The following is a 17,821-nucleotide window of genomic DNA, read 5'->3' as shown; positions in this document are numbered from 1 at the left end:
TGGCTACAATCTGACACAAGTTTTTTTTTTTTTTTTAAACCGAGTTCAACCCAAAACCCAGAATTTAGATTTTTCAAAACCCGAATGCATCCGGGTTTCGGAGTGGGTCTGACCCGGCTTAATCCGAGTTGGGTTCTAGCCCAGATTTGACTTAGTATCTGAGTGTACCCGGATTGAAAACCGAATAAACAGTCTGCGTGTAGTATATGTGGGAAGGGGGCAGATGAGTAGAGACTCTCTAGAACACTTTTTAAGGAAAAAAACCACTATACCATCTGAATTGTATCGCTACAGTGTATCACTCCCTTTTTTTTTATTTACCAATTAAAAAAGTGATTTTAAGTGTATTGATATATATTTTTATTTATTAATTAAGAAAATAATTAAAAAAATGTGAAAAGAAAATTTAAAAAAAAAATTACACTGGGCGGTCACGCCCAGCGGTAAGGAACTAAGGCTGCCATCCCACTTTTCAAACATCCCTCCCGCCCAAACGCAACGTTCAAATTCAAATCTCACTCCTTAGAGACCCCTCTACTCTCTCTGTGTGTAAACCAAACCGAAGCAGTGTTTCTTTCTCCCATCGAACCCTCTGCACTATCCCTCTCCCCCAACCATGGCAATCGAAAAGAAACGCCCCTTACAGACCAGCAATGCCGCCAACATTGACCCAGCCCCCACCGCCGGACCAACCACTGCCAAAACCATCGAAGAAATGTACCAGAAGAAGTCCCAGCTCGAGCACATTCTCCTCCGACCTGACACCTACATTGGCTCCATCGAGAAGCACACCCAGACCCTCTGGGTCTACGAGTCCGATCGCATGGTCCACCGCCCCGTCACCTTCGTCCCCGGCCTCTACAAAATCTTCGACGAGATCCTCGTCAATGCCGCAGATAACAAGCAACGAGACCCAAAGATGGACTCGCTCAAGGTTGTCATTGACGTGGAGGGCAACTGCATCAGCGTCTGCAACAATGGTGATGGTGTACCCGTGGAGGTTCACCAGGAGGAGAAAGTATACGTTCCGGAACTGATCTTCGGGCACTTGCTGACCAGCAGTAACTACGACGATACGGAGAAGAAGACCACCGGTGGGCGAAACGGATACGGTGCCAAGCTCACCAACATCTTCTCCACTGAGTTCGTCATCGAGACTGCAGATGGGAGACGCCAGAAGAAGTACAAGCAGGTATATAAGAACTATTTAAGGTTCATTTCTTTTTCTCAACATCAATACCTGGCAATTGTATTTGGTTTTTAATTTTTTCGGATATTACAGTTCTGTCTTGCGCGGTGTGGATTTCGGTCTGAGTTGTCAATTTCCGCTGGGAGTCTTAGGTTTTTATTTCTTGTGTCATATATGTTTATATAATGATTGAGTTCTACTCTCCAGTTTGTTCTTGTAGTTATGAGGTACGTTTACAACTCAATTCTTGGCATTAGTGTAAGTAAACGTGCCAATAAATTATTGTTTTTAGGGTGTTTTCTTAATGTGGTTCAGAGTTTATGTTCCTGATTTGTTTGGTAGATTCTTGGGCCTACTGTAATTGGTGCTAAGAATTCTTGGTTTTGATGTGGTTCAATTATTTGCTGGTTTGCATTTATGTTTTCTTAGTGATCGGGAAGCACTTCTAGTATAGGTTCCGGCCCGCCAGGCTCTAAATTAAGGTTAAGTCGTTGGGAAGTCATATTTTTCATCTGTGTTCTAACTTCAGAAAATTGGTTTTGCTGATCTGAAGGTATTCTGTAACAACATGGGAAACAAATCAGAGCCAGCCATATCAAAGTGTAAAGAGAGTGAGAACTGGACGAAGGTGACATTTAAGCCCGACTTAGCAAAATTTAACATGACCCATCTTGAGGACGATGTGGTTGCGCTAATGAAAAAGCGGGTGATTGACATGGCTGGCTGCCTTGGAAAGTCTGTAAAGGTTGAATTAAATGGAAGTAGGGTCCCTGTAAGAGCGTTTACTGACTATGTGAATCTATACTTGGATTCTGCAGCTAAATCCGAAGCCGAGAAACCTCCAAGGTGCTTCCTATGAAATCTTGTTCTCTATGTCCATTCTTCTGTTGTTATTTTTGTTTGAAGTTATATGGATTTTCTTACTAGATTCTTTGATTTCCACAGCTATCATGTGAAAGTTAACGATAGGTGGGAGGTATGCGTGAGTCTTAGTGACGGGCAGTTTCAACAGGTATCTATAAGATCTTTTGAAGCAAAGGGAATAACGTGTCCATTGCAATTGTTTGAGGCTTATATCAATGGTTTTCCTTACCAGGTCAGCTTTGTGAACTCGATTGCCACGACCAAGGGCGGAACTCATGTGGATTATGTCACTAGTCAAATTACAACCCATGTGATGAATTTCGTAAATAAAAAGAACAAGACTGCCAATGTCAAAGCGCATAATGTGAAAAACTACTTGTGGGTTTTTGTCAATGCTCTGATTGACAACCCTGCTTTTGATTCCCAGACCAAGGAAACTCTGACGCTTCGTCAAAGCAGTTTCGGGTCCAAGTGTGAGCTATCACAGGATTTTCTTGCTAAAGGTTTGTTTTGCCTCGTCCTTTCCGTGTTATTTTATTTGTATGACAAATATTGCTGATTATTCATCATTGTAGACATTAGAATACTAACATTGAAGCAGTTGAGACTGATTCTTACGTACCAACTATTTTACAGTCACAAAATCCGGAATTGTGGAGAGTCTCTTGTCGTGGGCAAATTTCAAGCAGAGCAAAGATCTTAAGAAAAGTGATGGAACAAAGACAGAGAAGATTCATGGAATTGAAAAGCTGGATGACGCTAACAAAGCTGGGGGTAAGGAATCTGACAAATGTACCTTGATTTTGACCGAAGGAGATTCGGCAAAGGCTCTTGCAGTAAGTTGTCTTACCATGCAGTTCATTTTCCCACCAATGTACATTTTGGGTTTCAATTTCATGGTTTTTGACATAATTGGGTCTGTACAGTTGGCCGGGCTTGCTGCTGTGGGTCGCGATTACTATGGTGTGTTCCCGCTGAGGGGTAAATTGCTCAATGTGAGGGAAGCCACCAATAAACAGCTCACTGAGAATAAAGAAATCGGCTACATCAAACAGATTCTTGGACTTCAGCAGAATAAAGAATATACCAGTATCAAGTCCCTGAGATATGGTCACCTGATGATAATGACTGATCAGGTGTGACGCCTTAAACTTCTCTTTTTGCCTTTTGTTGTTGTTTTCAAGTTAGATTTCTCTTTACAATGCCAACAGGAAGACATTTATACTGCTGCCAATTACTTGGATAAGAAACTTTTAGCTTCTATGCTTGTACAGGATCACGATGGTTCACACATTAAAGGGCTGTTGATCAACTTCATTCATTCTTACTGGCCATCACTATTAAGAGTTCCATCTTTCTTGATTGAGTTTATAACTCCTATTGTGAAGGTTAGTATTTTTAGTCAATCAATTCAATTGTTTGCAGGCGTTTAGTATTCATTGAAAATCTTTCTTGAGGGCAAATGGACTGGTTATCATCTTTGCAGGCAACTCATAAAAATGGGACACAATTATCATTTTACACCATGCCTGAGTACGAGTCGTGGAAGGAAAGTTTGAGTGGCAATGCAAGTGGCTGGTCTATTAAGTATTATAAGGTTTGTCTTTTCTGTTTGTTATAAGCACTGAGAACCAATTAAATCACCTTTTATTCCTATATCTGTTGTCTTTATTCTTCATCTTTCATATACTTATTTGTTTCTGATTTATAGGGGCTGGGAACAAGCACATCAAAGGAGGGGAGGGATTACTTCGCGAATCTTGATAAACATAGGAAAGATTTTATATGGGTAGATCAGCAAGATGGGGACGCCATCGAGCTAGCATTCAGTAAGAAGAAGATAGAAGAGAGGAAGAATTGGCTCAGGCGATTTGAGGTCAAAGTTTTCTTATCTTTTCTTCATGTTGTTTTTAGTGAACTTATAATTTGTCTCTGAAACAACTTTGTCGTTTTGTGAATGTGCAGCCTGGTACTCACCTTGACCAGACGGCCAAACTCATAAAGTACAGTGACTTTGTCAACAAGGAGCTTATATTGTTTTCGATGGCGGATCTTCAAAGGTCTATTCCTTCGATGGTTGATGGCCTGAAACCAGGTCAAAGGAAGATTCTTTTCTGCTCTTTTAAGAGGAACTTTGTCAAGGAAGCAAAAGTTGCCCAGTTTTCTGGTTATGTGTCTGAACATTCAGCTTATCATCATGGCGAGCAGAGCCTTGCGAGTACCATCATTGGAATGGCGCAAGACTATGTGGGCAGCAACAACATTAATCTTCTTCAACCAAATGGCCAGTTTGGCACCCGCAATTATGTAAATGAACAAACACCAATGTGACACTCTTTGAAATACTGAAGCAAGCCTTATTTTCACATTTTGAACTTTGTTTATGCTATTTGATTTCAGGGAGGGAAAGATCATGCAAGTGCTAGGTACATATATACCCGACTTTCTCCTATCACAAGGTTTCTATTCCATAAGGATGATGATGACCTTCTTGAGTACTTGAATGAAGATGGGCAATTGATTGAACCAACTTGGTATTCTTTTCACTTGTCCTTTCTATTTGGTAGGAGATTTTTTGCTTTTATTTATATGAAGGTCCATCTTCTAAACAAGTAAAGCTTATGAATTTTTTTGTCTATTTTAGGTATATGCCAATCATACCCACAGTTCTTGTAAACGGTAGTGAAGGAATTGGAACTGGTTGGAGCTCTTACATTCCTAATTATAATCCAAGAGACATAATTGCAAATCTAAGGCGCTTGTTGAGTGGTGATGCCTTGGTGCCTATGGATCCATGGTATAGATGGTTTAAAGGAAGCATTGAAAAGACTGCCAAGGAAGGTGGGAATGGTTACATTGTTAGTGGAATTATAGAGGAAGTGAACGAGACAACTCTCAAGATAATGGAGCTGCCAGTTCGTCGTTGGACTCAGGATTATAAAGAATTTCTGGAGTCTATTTCTTCAAGTAATAGAGAATGCAAGGATCCCTTAATCGAGGTAAAATTATTTCAGCCCATCAGATATTATGATATCCACCGAAACGTGTATGGGAATTGTATACTGTTTCTCATGAAAAATTATGTTGGCTGCAGGATTTTGACATGAATTGCGATGACGTAATAGTAGAATTTGACGTCTTCTTGAGTGAAGAGAACTTTACTAGGGCCAAGCAAGAGGGTTTGTTGAAGAAATTCAAACTAACCACCACCATTAGCACAAGTAACATGCATCTGTTTGACCCCAAAGGCGTGATAAAAAAGTACGACACCCCAGAACAAAGTATGTTTTTGAGAAAATTAAGTACTTCGATTCCTCATTATATTTCAATGATTACATGCTTTACTGATTATGATTTTCCTTCCCTCAGTTCTTGAAGAATTTTTTCACCTACGACTTGCGTTTTATGAGAAAAGAAAGGTGAGCTTACTTGTGGTTATAGGAACAATGTCAATAGCTGCTCAATGTTTTTAGCTGATTTTAGTGGGGAAAAGCCATTAACAACAATTCCATAAACACGCAGAACTTTCTGTTGGAGAAACGTGAAATGGAGTTGTTGAAGTTGGAAAACAAGGTTAGGTTTATACTTGCAGTTGTGAATGGAGAGATCATTGTGAGCAACAGAAAGAGAGCTGATCTGTTTGTTGAGCTGCAAAGAAAAGGTTTCACTCCATTTTCCAAGAAAACTAAAGCTGTAGAGCCAGAGGTTGCTGGAGCAATTGATGAAACAGAAGAAACAGAAGACAACTCTCCTGCTGTTAGCAAGAATGGAGTAGTGATCAGTGATTATGAGTATCTATTGGCCATGGCAATTGGAACCTTGACCATTGAGAAGGTTCAGGAGCTATGTGCTGACAAGGATAGGCTCAATAAGGAGGTCGAAGATTTGAGAAAAGAAACTCCAAGGTCCTTTTGGATGAAAGATCTGTATGCTCTAGAGAAGCAACTTGATGTACGATTAAATAAAGCAGAATTTTATATTATGCTTCTCTGTTTCTTTTACTTGACTGATTCGTTTTGTGCGATTCAGGAGATTGAAAAAAGTGATGCTCAGGCAGAGGAGCTGAGAAAGAAAATGAGAAGCAAAGCAAAGGGTCAAGCGCCTGGTAAGGCTGGTAGACAAGCGCCCAAGAACCAACGCAAGGAGAATAAGAAAAAGGCAAATAATGCAGACTCAGTTACTGAAACCATCTCAACATCGTCTACATCTGCAATGGAATTTGGTGAGCCTGGAATGATATCATTTTTGTAATGCCTGAATTTTTTATTTCGATTATTATTTTGATTTTGTTTTTTGCATTTGTTTGCTTTATCAGAAAAAGCTCCTGAGGTGGTGAAACCCAAGGGGAGAGCGGGCTCTAGGAAGGCTCCTACCAAGGTTTGTTCTGTTCCAATATTCCATTCTTCCCCTATAACGGATCTTTCTTGAACTCATGCTGCTTTTATTTTTTTGTTTCCTCGTTTTATCAGCAGCAAAGGTCCACTGTAGTCTTGACTGATGAGGATGACGACGACGACGAGGAAGTGCTGGAGCTCAAAGAACGACTTGCTGCCTATAACCTTGAATCATCTCCTGATCATTCAGCAGGTAAATATCATATACGTTTTGATTATGAATTTGCAAGGTCATTGACGTGTCAGGGTGTTTTAAGCTTATCTTTGGTTTTGTGCCCATAGCCATGGAAACGGAAGTGCCTAAAGTCCCAGCCAGGAAGAAAGAACCTAGCAAGAGAATTGCTGCGCTGAAGAAGCCCTTGGCAACTGTTTCAGAGATATCTTCAGATGATGAAGAGAATGAGGTGGATGACGAAGACTTTGAGCTAGAAGCTGTAGCTGCCCCAGAAAGGGGAAAGAAGGGAGGTAGAAAACCAGCTGCAAACGCCAAGGCTGCTAAGCCCCCTGCAGCAGCAAAGAACAGAGGTGCAGGCAACAAACAGAAACCTCAAACGCTGAGCCAGAAGCTCATATCTGACATGCTAAAGCCTGCTGAAAATTCATCTGGGATTTCACCGGAAAAGAAAGTGAGAAAGATGAGGGCATCTCCATTTAACAAGAAAAGTGGTTCCGTGTTGGGCAGAGTTGGGGAGGCAAATGAGTCCACTGAACCCGAAGAAAAATTGGGTTCTGCTTCTACTTCTGGCAGTACCGAAGAAATGGTTGAAGTTGTGCCAGCAAGATCAAGACCTCAGAGGGTGAACCGCGCGCAGAAAAAGTATGTGGTGAGTGACTCTGAAAGTGAGAATGCCACTGAGGATTCTGACTTTGTTGAAGATGAAGAGGAAGATTAGATTAGGAGTTTGACTGTAAAAACTCGAGATTGGGAATTAAATCTCATTCCCTTCCCCCCCCCCCCCCCCCCCCCCCCCCCCCCCCCCCCCCCCCCCCTCTTATATTTCACTCCAATCTTCATGGATTAATTGGAAGGACACATTTCTTCTCCCTTTTCAGTTGAGTTACTCAATTTTTTCATTTCCATTGTTACGCCATTATTTTCGGGGGCATTGAAGAGTAGTTGTGCCTAAATGGATTATCTCAAATGTGAATGCGCATAGGAAAGAAACATAAAGATGATATAAAGAACTAATGTACAAATATTTGATTACAAAAGAAGGGGGTAGACAGTCTACAACGCTATTGGTTATTACAAATATGGAATGAACTTTGAAGTTGGGGAGCCAACCATGATTTGATTGCTTTGGAGGGTCTAGGAGAGAGGTCTCTCCGTGCTCCATATTCTCTAGTAAAATCAAAAGTTATCTTTCGACAATTGTAAAGACAGAGAGGAGTTATCTTTTGGAAAGAGAAGAAGTGAAGCAATCAAGAAAGAAATCTTCATCTTCTTGGGAGTGGAGTGGCTTGTAGGACCACACGACACGTGCCAGTTGTTAGAGGTGATAGATTGAGGGGGTGGTAAGTGGCAACGGCAATAGCTGCACATTTTGATCTAATAAAAGTAGTCTCTACCTTTGAATTCCAAGTAACAAAGCACAATTACCATTAACCAAAAAAGAAAAGCCATTTTTCCGTACACTACTGCAGCAAGTTTCTCCTGGAAATAAAAGAAAAGCTTCATTATAATTTATCTCCATCAAATCGCTACCCTAAATTGGAACCTTTTTTTAAACATAAAAGAGATCTTGCAGTCTATGTACAGATGCCGGTAATCTGGTTAGCAGCTCGCACATACACCACATAAAAAAAATATATCTATATATATTAATAACAGAAACCTAGAACAGAAGATACAACAACTAAGACATAAATGTGGTGGCTCCGTCAAGTTACCGCAAAGACATTTCAACACTTGCAGATACAAATATCTGAGAAGGTGACAATTCAATAGGAAAACCTGCTGATCACATGGCAAGGTTTCGTTTTGTAGCTTCCATTTTCAGCAAAAGATCTTTAATATCTGCTTCCATCCTCTTCTTCATATTGAAATATTCTTGATGTGCTCTCTGTAGGGCATTGAATTCTTCAAATTTTTGTTTACGCATATTTTCACCCTCAGACAACCGCAACTTTGCAATTCGACTCTTATACTCCTCTTCAATTTTTTCACTCTTTGCAATGGCAATGCGTCTCAGGCCATCGGCTTCTCTTCTTGCATCTTCAGCACGTTCTTGGAACATTTTAGCCTCTGCTTGTTTGATTTTCACCATACTCTCCAATTCATCAAAGACAGGTTGCTTTTGAACACTTGATTGTAATTCTGACTCTAAAGTGCGTTTGTCGTTTCGGTCATAACCGAAACTAGGAAGCATACTAGCTGCCCTTTCCAACTGAGGGCCCTTCTCTGAATAAAGGGACTTTAGCCAAGTGGGATCCTGGCTTGGCCCAGCCATCCCATTGCTTTCTTTACCTTGCTCCTTCCCAGATGAGATTGAAGGATTGCCAAACTTGGAAGAATTAGCATCTGCATCAAGCAGCCAAGGATTCAATTACAACCTTGCGGTTCAGCATGCCAATTCAATGCAACCATACATAGGAATGAACACTGCTTATTTTCATTTGATTACTATGACTATCAAGTATGGACCCATGACAAAAATGTTCGATATTTACTCATTCCAAACCCAATACACAATATATTGGGTTTGGAATGACATACTTTCCCCCCTTTCTATACCTTTATTGGTCTTATATATAAAACTTTAAGGGCATAATATGTGAACTTATATTATCTCCAATCCTCTGTCCAAATTGAAAGGTTTAATTTATAGACAGAGAGACACAATATGTGGCTTTCACATGACCCTACACCATTCAGGGTCCCAAGACAGATGACACTATATGTTGTAGGGGGCTTATATCTATCTCACAATCCAACTCGGAAAGCCAATTGAAATGATTCGAAAGCCAATTGAAAAGGATCATTATCCTAAATCGGAATATGGATTTTACAATGAAGCAAATGTTGAGTGTGTCCACCAGATGGTTTACCAGTTTCTAACACCACTTATACGACAGAAGTCAAATGCTAAAAGGCACACACAACATAAACAAGCAAAACCAGATACATCACAATTTTGAATAAAATATCAACGTAAGGCAGATCCAAATGATAGTCTACTTGGGAGGGAAAGAAAAAGGGGAAAAACATCTACAGGACAGACTTTCTAATTCCCCCAATCTTCGAATTGGTTTTTTTTCTCATTCTTTTCTTCTTAACTGGGTTCTGTTTTTTTAGGCACATTGTATCTCATATGAAATAATTGATTCTCAGTTTAATTCATATGTAATTTTCGAGTTGCCGAAAGGTCAATATTTAAAGTACAAATGGTCCGATATAATCCAGGGAAGAAAATAATACAATTCCTTCTAATGGAAAAATAAAGAACTCACCCCTAAGGAAAGCCATAATATGACCGTAGACATCAGGAAGGTCAGACTTATTATGCAATCTTGTCAGCATCTTGTCAGCAATTTCATGAAGTCGCCTCCCCCTCGTGTCCTTGCTGTCACCAAAGATTCTCCTCACATATTTGAGTTCTCTAGAAAGAGTTTCAGCCGTCCAATCCTTGGCAAAATTTTGAAAAACCTCATTTACAAAGCCGAACATTTCAGAAGGATGATCACAAGCAACACAATGGAACTGCATCTCGGTTGTCCCATAAGTCCCTGTAGCACTCCGTCCATTTCTGATATAAGATTCCCGTAACCCACAATCGGTATGGCACCAGTGTAGACAAACATCACACCCCACCCAACTACATGTATTTGATGCCATGTCAAACTTGGAACATATAAGACACATACAGGCACTGCAAAATCCATTTTTCTGCACACAGACCTTGCAATCACATTCATCCACTGGCAAAGGATTCTTACAGTTAAGATTTCTGCATTTTAAGTACAGAAAAACCTCTGCCAAATGAGTTGGTGAAACACTGTCGTCCTGTTGAAGATAATCAGGTAAACCAGTTTTCAAAGCGACCAAGATTTCCAATTGAGCCCGATGGGATTTCAGTAGGTTATCCATGGTTACGTCAGACCTATTCCGCAGTGCTTTCTGAAATGCAAATAATTGCGGTCGCTTGTCAACATTCAACATGATCTCGTTAATGCTCTCTTTTAGACACGCTATGAATTCTGCCGTCATGTCATGAAATTTCCTAGCCATAACATGCACTGGTTCAGCAACTATCCTGGCAATGAAAGTCACAAATTCAACTCCACCTATCAGAAGCTGTTCAGGCTCCTTCTGGCTACCAGTCCTATATAAACTACCCCCACTCTTCTCTCTCATTCCTCGCTTCCTGTCAAAACTATAATTTGATCCAATATCATGAGATCCTACACTCTGGGAAGGTGATCTAACATCATCAATGTGCCTTGACTGTCCTCCTGAAAGCTGCCTCTGAAAACTCAACTGCCTCTCTAGCCCATTGGCTATTTTAGAGCTCCCTTCTAAAACCCTATGATGTCCTTGCACGGCTTGGCCATTAGAAGTGCCCTGTACCACTTGAGACTGACCAAGAGAGCCATTTCCATTCATCAAGATTCTCTGATACAAGGGAACTTCTTTTTGCTTGGACTCATTCTGAGACTGTCCCTGCCACTCGATTCCCTGAAATATGGGGCGGCTGCCCACTGATTGTTCATAGTTGTCCATCAAATTCTGCGTCAGAGAACAGCTTGGGTTGTGATAAAATGACTGAGAACCAGAAAACGACATTGATGCAGTAAATCCATCCGAGTTAGTGCAAAATGTATTACTCAAGGACTGAACACTCCTTGCTTGACTTGGGGAACCGGGAGTAGCTTGATTCGTATCAGCAGCACTAATCGGTAACAAAACATTCGGTAAGCTTAGCGAAAGATCTAGTGGCTCCAGCATCAGCTTTTCATCCTTCTGCTTACTATTAACACCAGATCGATCGTCTTTCTCTTCTCTTCTAACAGGAGAGCTACTAAACAACTCGAACCCACGAGTACTAGGTCCTTCCATATCTCCATTATCCCTGCAAGTCTCGAACTCCCTGGTTTCCCTTCCAATCCACACATCATCTTCCACAGAATCTGCAACATGGGTAGGGGCAATAGACACACTTTTGCCTTTATCCTTGAAATTCTGACTCTTTAAACTCTCTGTTTCTATCCTCATATTGACTTCAGAAACTCCATTTCTGTCCTCATTCAAGGCGGCTATTTCCACATCCTCTCGCTTGGCCGCAAGATCTATTATACCCTTGTCTTGTTGTTTACCCTCCTCTTCAAATCCCATCGAAGTCTTACGAAAAACCACTGAATCCATCTTTGCTTCCTCCTCACATTGCCTATCTTTCCTCGCACCTTCTTCTTCCTTATTACCTTCTTCATCATTTTCCACCAATCCATCATTGCTCTCACTTTCACTCTGTTGTACTTCTTCATCAACTTCCTTTTCTTTCCCCTCCTCATCATTCGGTAGCTCTCTCTCAATCTCCATATCTATTTCCATGTCTATCTCTTCCTTGCATAATACTTTATCCGCTCCATCTTCCACAGCCATATATGAATCCTCAACCCGGCACTCGCTCTCAGCCTCAACCACCTTATTCACACTATTACCCAGCTTTAAACCTACATGGTCTCTGACCTCCGTTTCCGTTTCAGCCCCAGCTTCATGACCCAATTCACGCTCAACCCCACGTACTGATTCCGAATCCAGGTTGGGTTCTGGTTCAGTCCCCGGCTCCGGCTCTGGCTCCGGCTCAAGCTCGCCTTCCTCCATTTCACTGCCACTCTTACTGTCAACCTGCACCTCATCGGTACCCCTCTTTGCCGTCTCCACATCCACACTCCTCGATTGTTCGCTCGCTGCCGATTCCCTCGACCAACTTGGAGATTTCGATTTCGATTTAGAGTTGTCCTTCGAGTTTTCGTTCGTCCTCGGACTAGCTCTTGAGGCTCGTATCGGTGATGAACTCGAATTTAAAGCCCTCATCATCCTCGACGGCTCGCTTGCAGCTGAATCCCTAGACCACGTCGGCGACTTCCCGTCCCTCAAGCCAATTCTACTTCCTCCTCTGCCGCTCTCCTCCGAATCTTTGTTTCCATTATTATTGCTCCCGAATCGACGCCAGGACGACACACTCCCCTCGCGCCGCGACCGCTCTGATGCAGCCGAAGAAGACCGCTCCGATCGAAACCCCTTTGGGAACTCTCTCCTTGTCGACGACAACCCGCCGCAAAAGCTCTCCGACCGATGCATCAAAGTTCGATCATACCCTCCTCCTACTGCTCCACCTCCTCTGTTCTCTCCGCTGTACCGATCAAAGCCACCCTTTCGTCGATCGAATCCTCCCTCGGAATCGTGGTCCGATCTCTTACGCATCATCCGAGAGCCCTCGCGATCCTCGTCAGCGGATCGATCCCGGTCGTACCGAGCCATACCTTTCCGTACACTGTCGGGCTTGTAGTAGAAGCTCCGGTGCGAAGATGACGACGACCGATTCGGGTTCGGGTTCGGATCCTTGCACTTATCTCCATACGAATCGAGATCCTCGCTAGACCTCAGCCTCTTCATCTTTGAAAGCTACGAAATTCTCTGAACTTTCTTCTTGCAAAATTCATATACGAACTCACGGAAACTGCCCCCTCCGAAAAAGCAAATCTAGGGTTTTGACCGCAAGAAGAAGGATGGAGCTATGAAGAGAGCTAGTAGAAGTACGCCTAAGTTTATGCGAAATTATACGTACGGGGGATTAGCATAAAAGAAAGAAAAATAGGGAGAGGTCGGAGGAGAGATGTATCGGAGAAGTTGACCGGCGAGAAGGAGGGGTGGGATTGTTGGGATTTGGTGTGGGCATAATTGGAAATAAGGGTAAAAAAGAAAGAGAAGGTGGTAGAGTCGGGGGTTGGGCTTATAGCGCAGTCAACGCAGTTTTAACTACTGAAGAAAACACAGAGAGCGATTTGGATACGCAATGTGCGTGGAAAGCAATTCTGGTAAAGGACAAAAGGGAGAAAGAAACAGAAAAGGCCGGGGTGCGTATTTCGCCACACGGCGCATGGTAGTTCAGAACTCGTAATATGGTGCCAGTGGGGTATGATAGTATCACAAAGTCTACTCATAAGCCCCTTGTTTCACCCACACCACACACCGATGATGAGGATTTGTTTTTTTTTTTTTTCTTTTACTTTACTGCATTTTACTCCCCAAATTGCTCTTTTCCCAGATCAGGTTTCCTGTTCAAATTTATGAAAAAAAGACGTTCTCCTACCGTCGTTTGCCATAGCCTTTCACCGCCGATAACTTCGTTCTCCTACTGCAGTGTTTCAAATCATCTTTTTACACTATGATTCTCTATATGGCAATCTCTCTCTCTCTAAAAAATTTCAGTAAAAAGATTTCTAAAAAAACATTCTCTTGCTATTGTGTTTCAGATCATCTTTTTACACTATGATTCTCTCTCTATGGCAATCTCTCTCTCTCTAAAAAATTTCAGTAAAAAGATTTCTCAAAAAACAAAATCCTACGATTCCATCAGGATGTCATCTTCCACTTTAAAGGAAACTGAAAAAGAAATTTTACACAGGATGTCATCTATCGAATAAGCAACATGAGCGAGAATCAGGACTCCAAAGATGCCAACGATGAACTCCAAACACATTTCAACTGAAACGCTTTCGTTGATTTTCTCCGATCTCCATAGGGAACAACTTTGGAGTTAAATTATGACTCTCAAATTCCTTAACCAACAAAAATAAAAAATAAGAGGAGGGTCCTATGCAGTCCTATTCTCTTATTTTAAGTTCTCAAGTCACAGATCAAGAGGTAGCTTTTTTCATGATTTATAGATGTTCAAACTAAAAGCTTGGAGATTTTCTTAGATCTCTAAGAGATTTTCTTGAGGGCTATCAACGGGGAGAGGGATTTGGCAGAGGGATGGAGGGAGGGATTTCAAGGGGGATTTTTTAGTCCTCTTAGGACTTTTCACGAGGGGTATCGACGGTATAGAGGGATTTGATTTTGGGAAGGGGGGAGACGGATTCGGCGGAATGAGGGGTTAGCGCTGAGGGAACATGATCTTTGGTTAAGGGAGAAGAAAATCTTCAGAAGAACGGAAGAAGGAGAGGGGAGGAGCGAAAGCACAACTCAACTTAGGGTGGACCATTTTTTTAAATAGACCGGGTCTGCCACATCATCAGTGTGTGGTGTATGTGATCAGACCGGCTTAAGAGTAGAATTACTCTAACTTAAAATATTATTTTTAATAGAATACTCTTACGTAAAATCTATAAATATCGTATAATTTTTTTAAAAAATGATAAAATTTATTATTAAAAAATTAATTAATTTATATAAATATTTTATTTATTTATTTTTTTAAAATAATTATACGTTATTTATATACTAGTTATTGTATTTTTATTTTTAATATATGCAACCCAAACCTATAAAAAAAAAAAAAAAGATGAAGGATAAATTAACTATTTTTTTCCTATTTTTCTCACAAAACTACTCATAATTATGGATTTGTTAAATGAAATCACGTATTGGAATTGCATCTACTCTCCTTTTAACCCTTGCATATAATTTAAGTAGAAAAATATTTATTATTTATATAAAATATTTAGATTTTTGTTTTTATTTTAACCGTAAATGAGTTCCGGTCCCGTGCACGTACGTGGCGTTTTTCTATAGGTTATTGAGATGCCAAAATGCTTACACTTTTGTCGGGGTGGGGGGTAGTTCTAACCTTAAAATTATGGTCAGCTGAGATGGATTGCTCAGAAGCCCATTGCCACTCCTTGACATCGGAGTAAATGACAACTCGCGAGCTTAAACGGCCTTGTGTTCTCTGCTCTACACGTGTTAGTATCTCAAAGCGAGTACGTTCCAATCTCATAGATGGACATCTTATGTAAATAAAAACGTAAAGAAAAAGCAAGGAAGGTTTGACTCTATGTAAGACTTTTGACGTCACGATTTTTGTACTTTAAAGGTGTAGGTTTGAATAAAGGGAACTGTGTATCGTAGCCGTTGATTGAACATGGGTCCCACCATTAGAATAACGAGTGCCGTGTTGTGAATGGTCTGGGGACTACTGATACGAAGTCAATGCCACGGATTTAGTAACTGTTGCCCAAAGAGATTCCCCTTAAGAGTCCCGCAACTGTGCCGCCACACTTCACCGCTCAACTGTATCGCTAAATCATTTATCATTTTTTCTCAATTTTTTTTAATTATTTTAAAAAAAAATTTAAAAATATAAAAAAAATAGTACACTAAAAATTACTTATTTAATCATTAAATAAAATAATTAAAAAATAATAAGCGATGCACTTAATCAGTATAATGCGGACAGCATTGTATCCTACACTAATATTTCCACAGTCAGAGCACTAGCATTAGTTTCTTTATATGCATATTCAAAATCATAATTTTTAAATATTGATTTTGTATATAAAGAAAAACCTCCATATTAGATTATGCATTTTTAAACCAAATAATACTAAAATATTATTATTTTTTTAATTATTATTTTTATATATTTTACAATTAATACAATGTGCTCAAAAATACAAATTCCATATATTTAAATATTACCAATTTTATATATCAAAATGACTATTTTTATCAATAAATATTAATATATATTAAAAAACACTTTGTATCATCAACTTAATATAAACTTAATATATCAAAATCATATTAATACAAATTTCACAAAATTAATTTTAATGGGTAGGAGAGAGAAAAAATAGTAAAATAATGTTTGAAGAATGAATTGTGGTTCTTCAAACTTGAATAAATATTATTCATAATTCTTCAAAATTTTAAAGATACATAATCCAATATAGACTAATTTAGAAAAATATTATTCAAATATAAAGATGCATAAGCCATTTCCAATACTCTTACCACTGATAAATTTTTACACAACCACTTCTCTCACATGATTCTGAGTGACATGTTGATGTAAAAAAAATTAATTTTTAAAATTGAAATACGGGTTTTAAATAAGAAAAAGTCTAAACTCAGCCATTAACCTTGCAGCCCCGTGCACGCCTTCCAACGTGGCAAAATGAAAACGGTGGGTTGCAAGAAAAGCTTCCTGAAGCTTGTGTTCTCTGCCCCTTCCCTATTTCATGCTGAGATGCCGAGAAAACAAAAAACCTAAAACAAAAAGTGTACATACTACAGAGTCTACTTAATTAGATTCAAATCTTATGAGTTTCGAAATTTATTTGGTCTATGACTGGAATCTTCTTTTCTGAACTAATTTTTATGGGTGTGCTCTCTTTTTTTCCTATAGTAAAATGCTAGTTAGCGGGACAAGCTTGTAGGCTCGTACCCCTGCTTCGACGTCGAAGAGTGGGTAGCAGCAGAGAACGCTGGTTGATGCTCAACCTAACGATGGAGCTCAATCACTTCATCCAAACACCAATCTGAGAGAGAAAAAGGATAAGAGAAGAGATATGGAGCTGAGGAAGATCTGAGGGAGACAAAAGAGCTGAGGAAGATCTAAAAGAAATGAAGGAAACAGCTGCTGACCTACATTGTGGTGGTTTCGGTTGTGTTAAACTCTCCTTCCTCCGTTCGACTATGCTTTTCTTTGTTCTTTTTCTTCTTTTCTACTTTTTATCTTTTTTTATTTTTTAAAAATATAAGCATTAACGTGGCATTTTGCCACACCAACGGCTTGCGCACACAAGCACAAATTTATACATGTACGTAGCAGTTCTCTTTAAATAAGAGTGATATATGTATTTAGTAGGAGTGTGATCGTTTAGGGTTTATTATGATTTTGTACAAATTTTGAGACTAATTTGATGTATTCTATTTTTGTATTTTTAAAAATCGATTACGTACGGATTTTTTTTTTAAAATAGATATTTTCGGTTTTATTAATTTCGGTCCAATTTTTTTTATTTTAATAACTCATTAAAGTAAAATGTAATTAATATACTGGTGCATACTAATTAATTAAAATAAAATATAATTAATATATTAATTTATATTAGTATTACTAATGTATTATATATTTATCAAAAGAAATATATTTAAATTTTATTAGGCCATCAAATATAATTAATATATATTTTATATTAATAACATACGATCAAACAAATGTTTATATTTTAAATTAAAATTTTATGTTATAAATTATAATATAAAATTATTTTATATATAATTATATTATTTATATATATAAATTTCATATATAATTATATATAAAAATTATATATATATATAAAATATTTTATATAATATTAAAATTTAATTTCATATATATATTTTTTAAATCAGTTGAATCTGGTATTGGAAAACTAAAAA

At 39.2% G+C, this 17,821-nt stretch overlaps 2 protein-coding genes across 2 annotated transcripts; one reads left to right on the top strand and one right to left on the bottom strand.

Moving 5' to 3' along the window:
• Positions 1-525: 525 nt before the first annotated feature.
• LOC122294929 (DNA topoisomerase 2-like) lies at positions 526-7,495 on the top strand. The gene is made up of 20 exons (XM_043103923.1): positions 526-1,192; positions 1,743-2,035; positions 2,135-2,201; positions 2,286-2,556; positions 2,690-2,889; positions 2,980-3,189; positions 3,328-3,441; positions 3,540-3,650; positions 3,765-3,929; positions 4,019-4,360; positions 4,454-4,587; positions 4,698-5,052; positions 5,148-5,334; positions 5,423-5,472; positions 5,576-6,004; positions 6,083-6,275; positions 6,369-6,430; positions 6,523-6,640; positions 6,730-7,390; positions 7,427-7,495. Exons 1-19 carry the CDS (start codon positions 617-619, stop codon positions 7,338-7,340), a joined length of 4,488 nt encoding a protein of 1,495 aa, XP_042959857.1. The 5' UTR covers positions 526-616; the 3' UTR covers positions 7,341-7,390; positions 7,427-7,495.
• A 650-nt stretch (positions 7,496-8,145) lies between these two features.
• Positions 8,146-13,460, bottom strand: LOC122294930 (protein OBERON 4-like). Its single transcript, XM_043103924.1, has 2 exons — positions 9,898-13,460; positions 8,146-8,968 (listed from the first exon to the last, which is right to left on the bottom strand). Exons 1-2 carry the CDS (start codon positions 13,061-13,063, stop codon positions 8,409-8,411), a joined length of 3,726 nt encoding a protein of 1,241 aa, XP_042959858.1. The 5' UTR covers positions 13,064-13,460; the 3' UTR covers positions 8,146-8,408.
• Between the last annotated feature and the right edge of the window lie 4,361 nt (positions 13,461-17,821).

The sequence above is a fragment of the Carya illinoinensis genome, chromosome 14, assembly GCF_018687715.1.
Source record: "Carya illinoinensis cultivar Pawnee chromosome 14, C.illinoinensisPawnee_v1, whole genome shotgun sequence".
NCBI classification, from domain to species: Eukaryota; Viridiplantae; Streptophyta; class Magnoliopsida; order Fagales; family Juglandaceae; genus Carya; species Carya illinoinensis.
The sequence above is the reverse complement of the archived record's forward strand: the minus strand, read 5'-3'. Positions and strand labels throughout refer to the sequence as shown.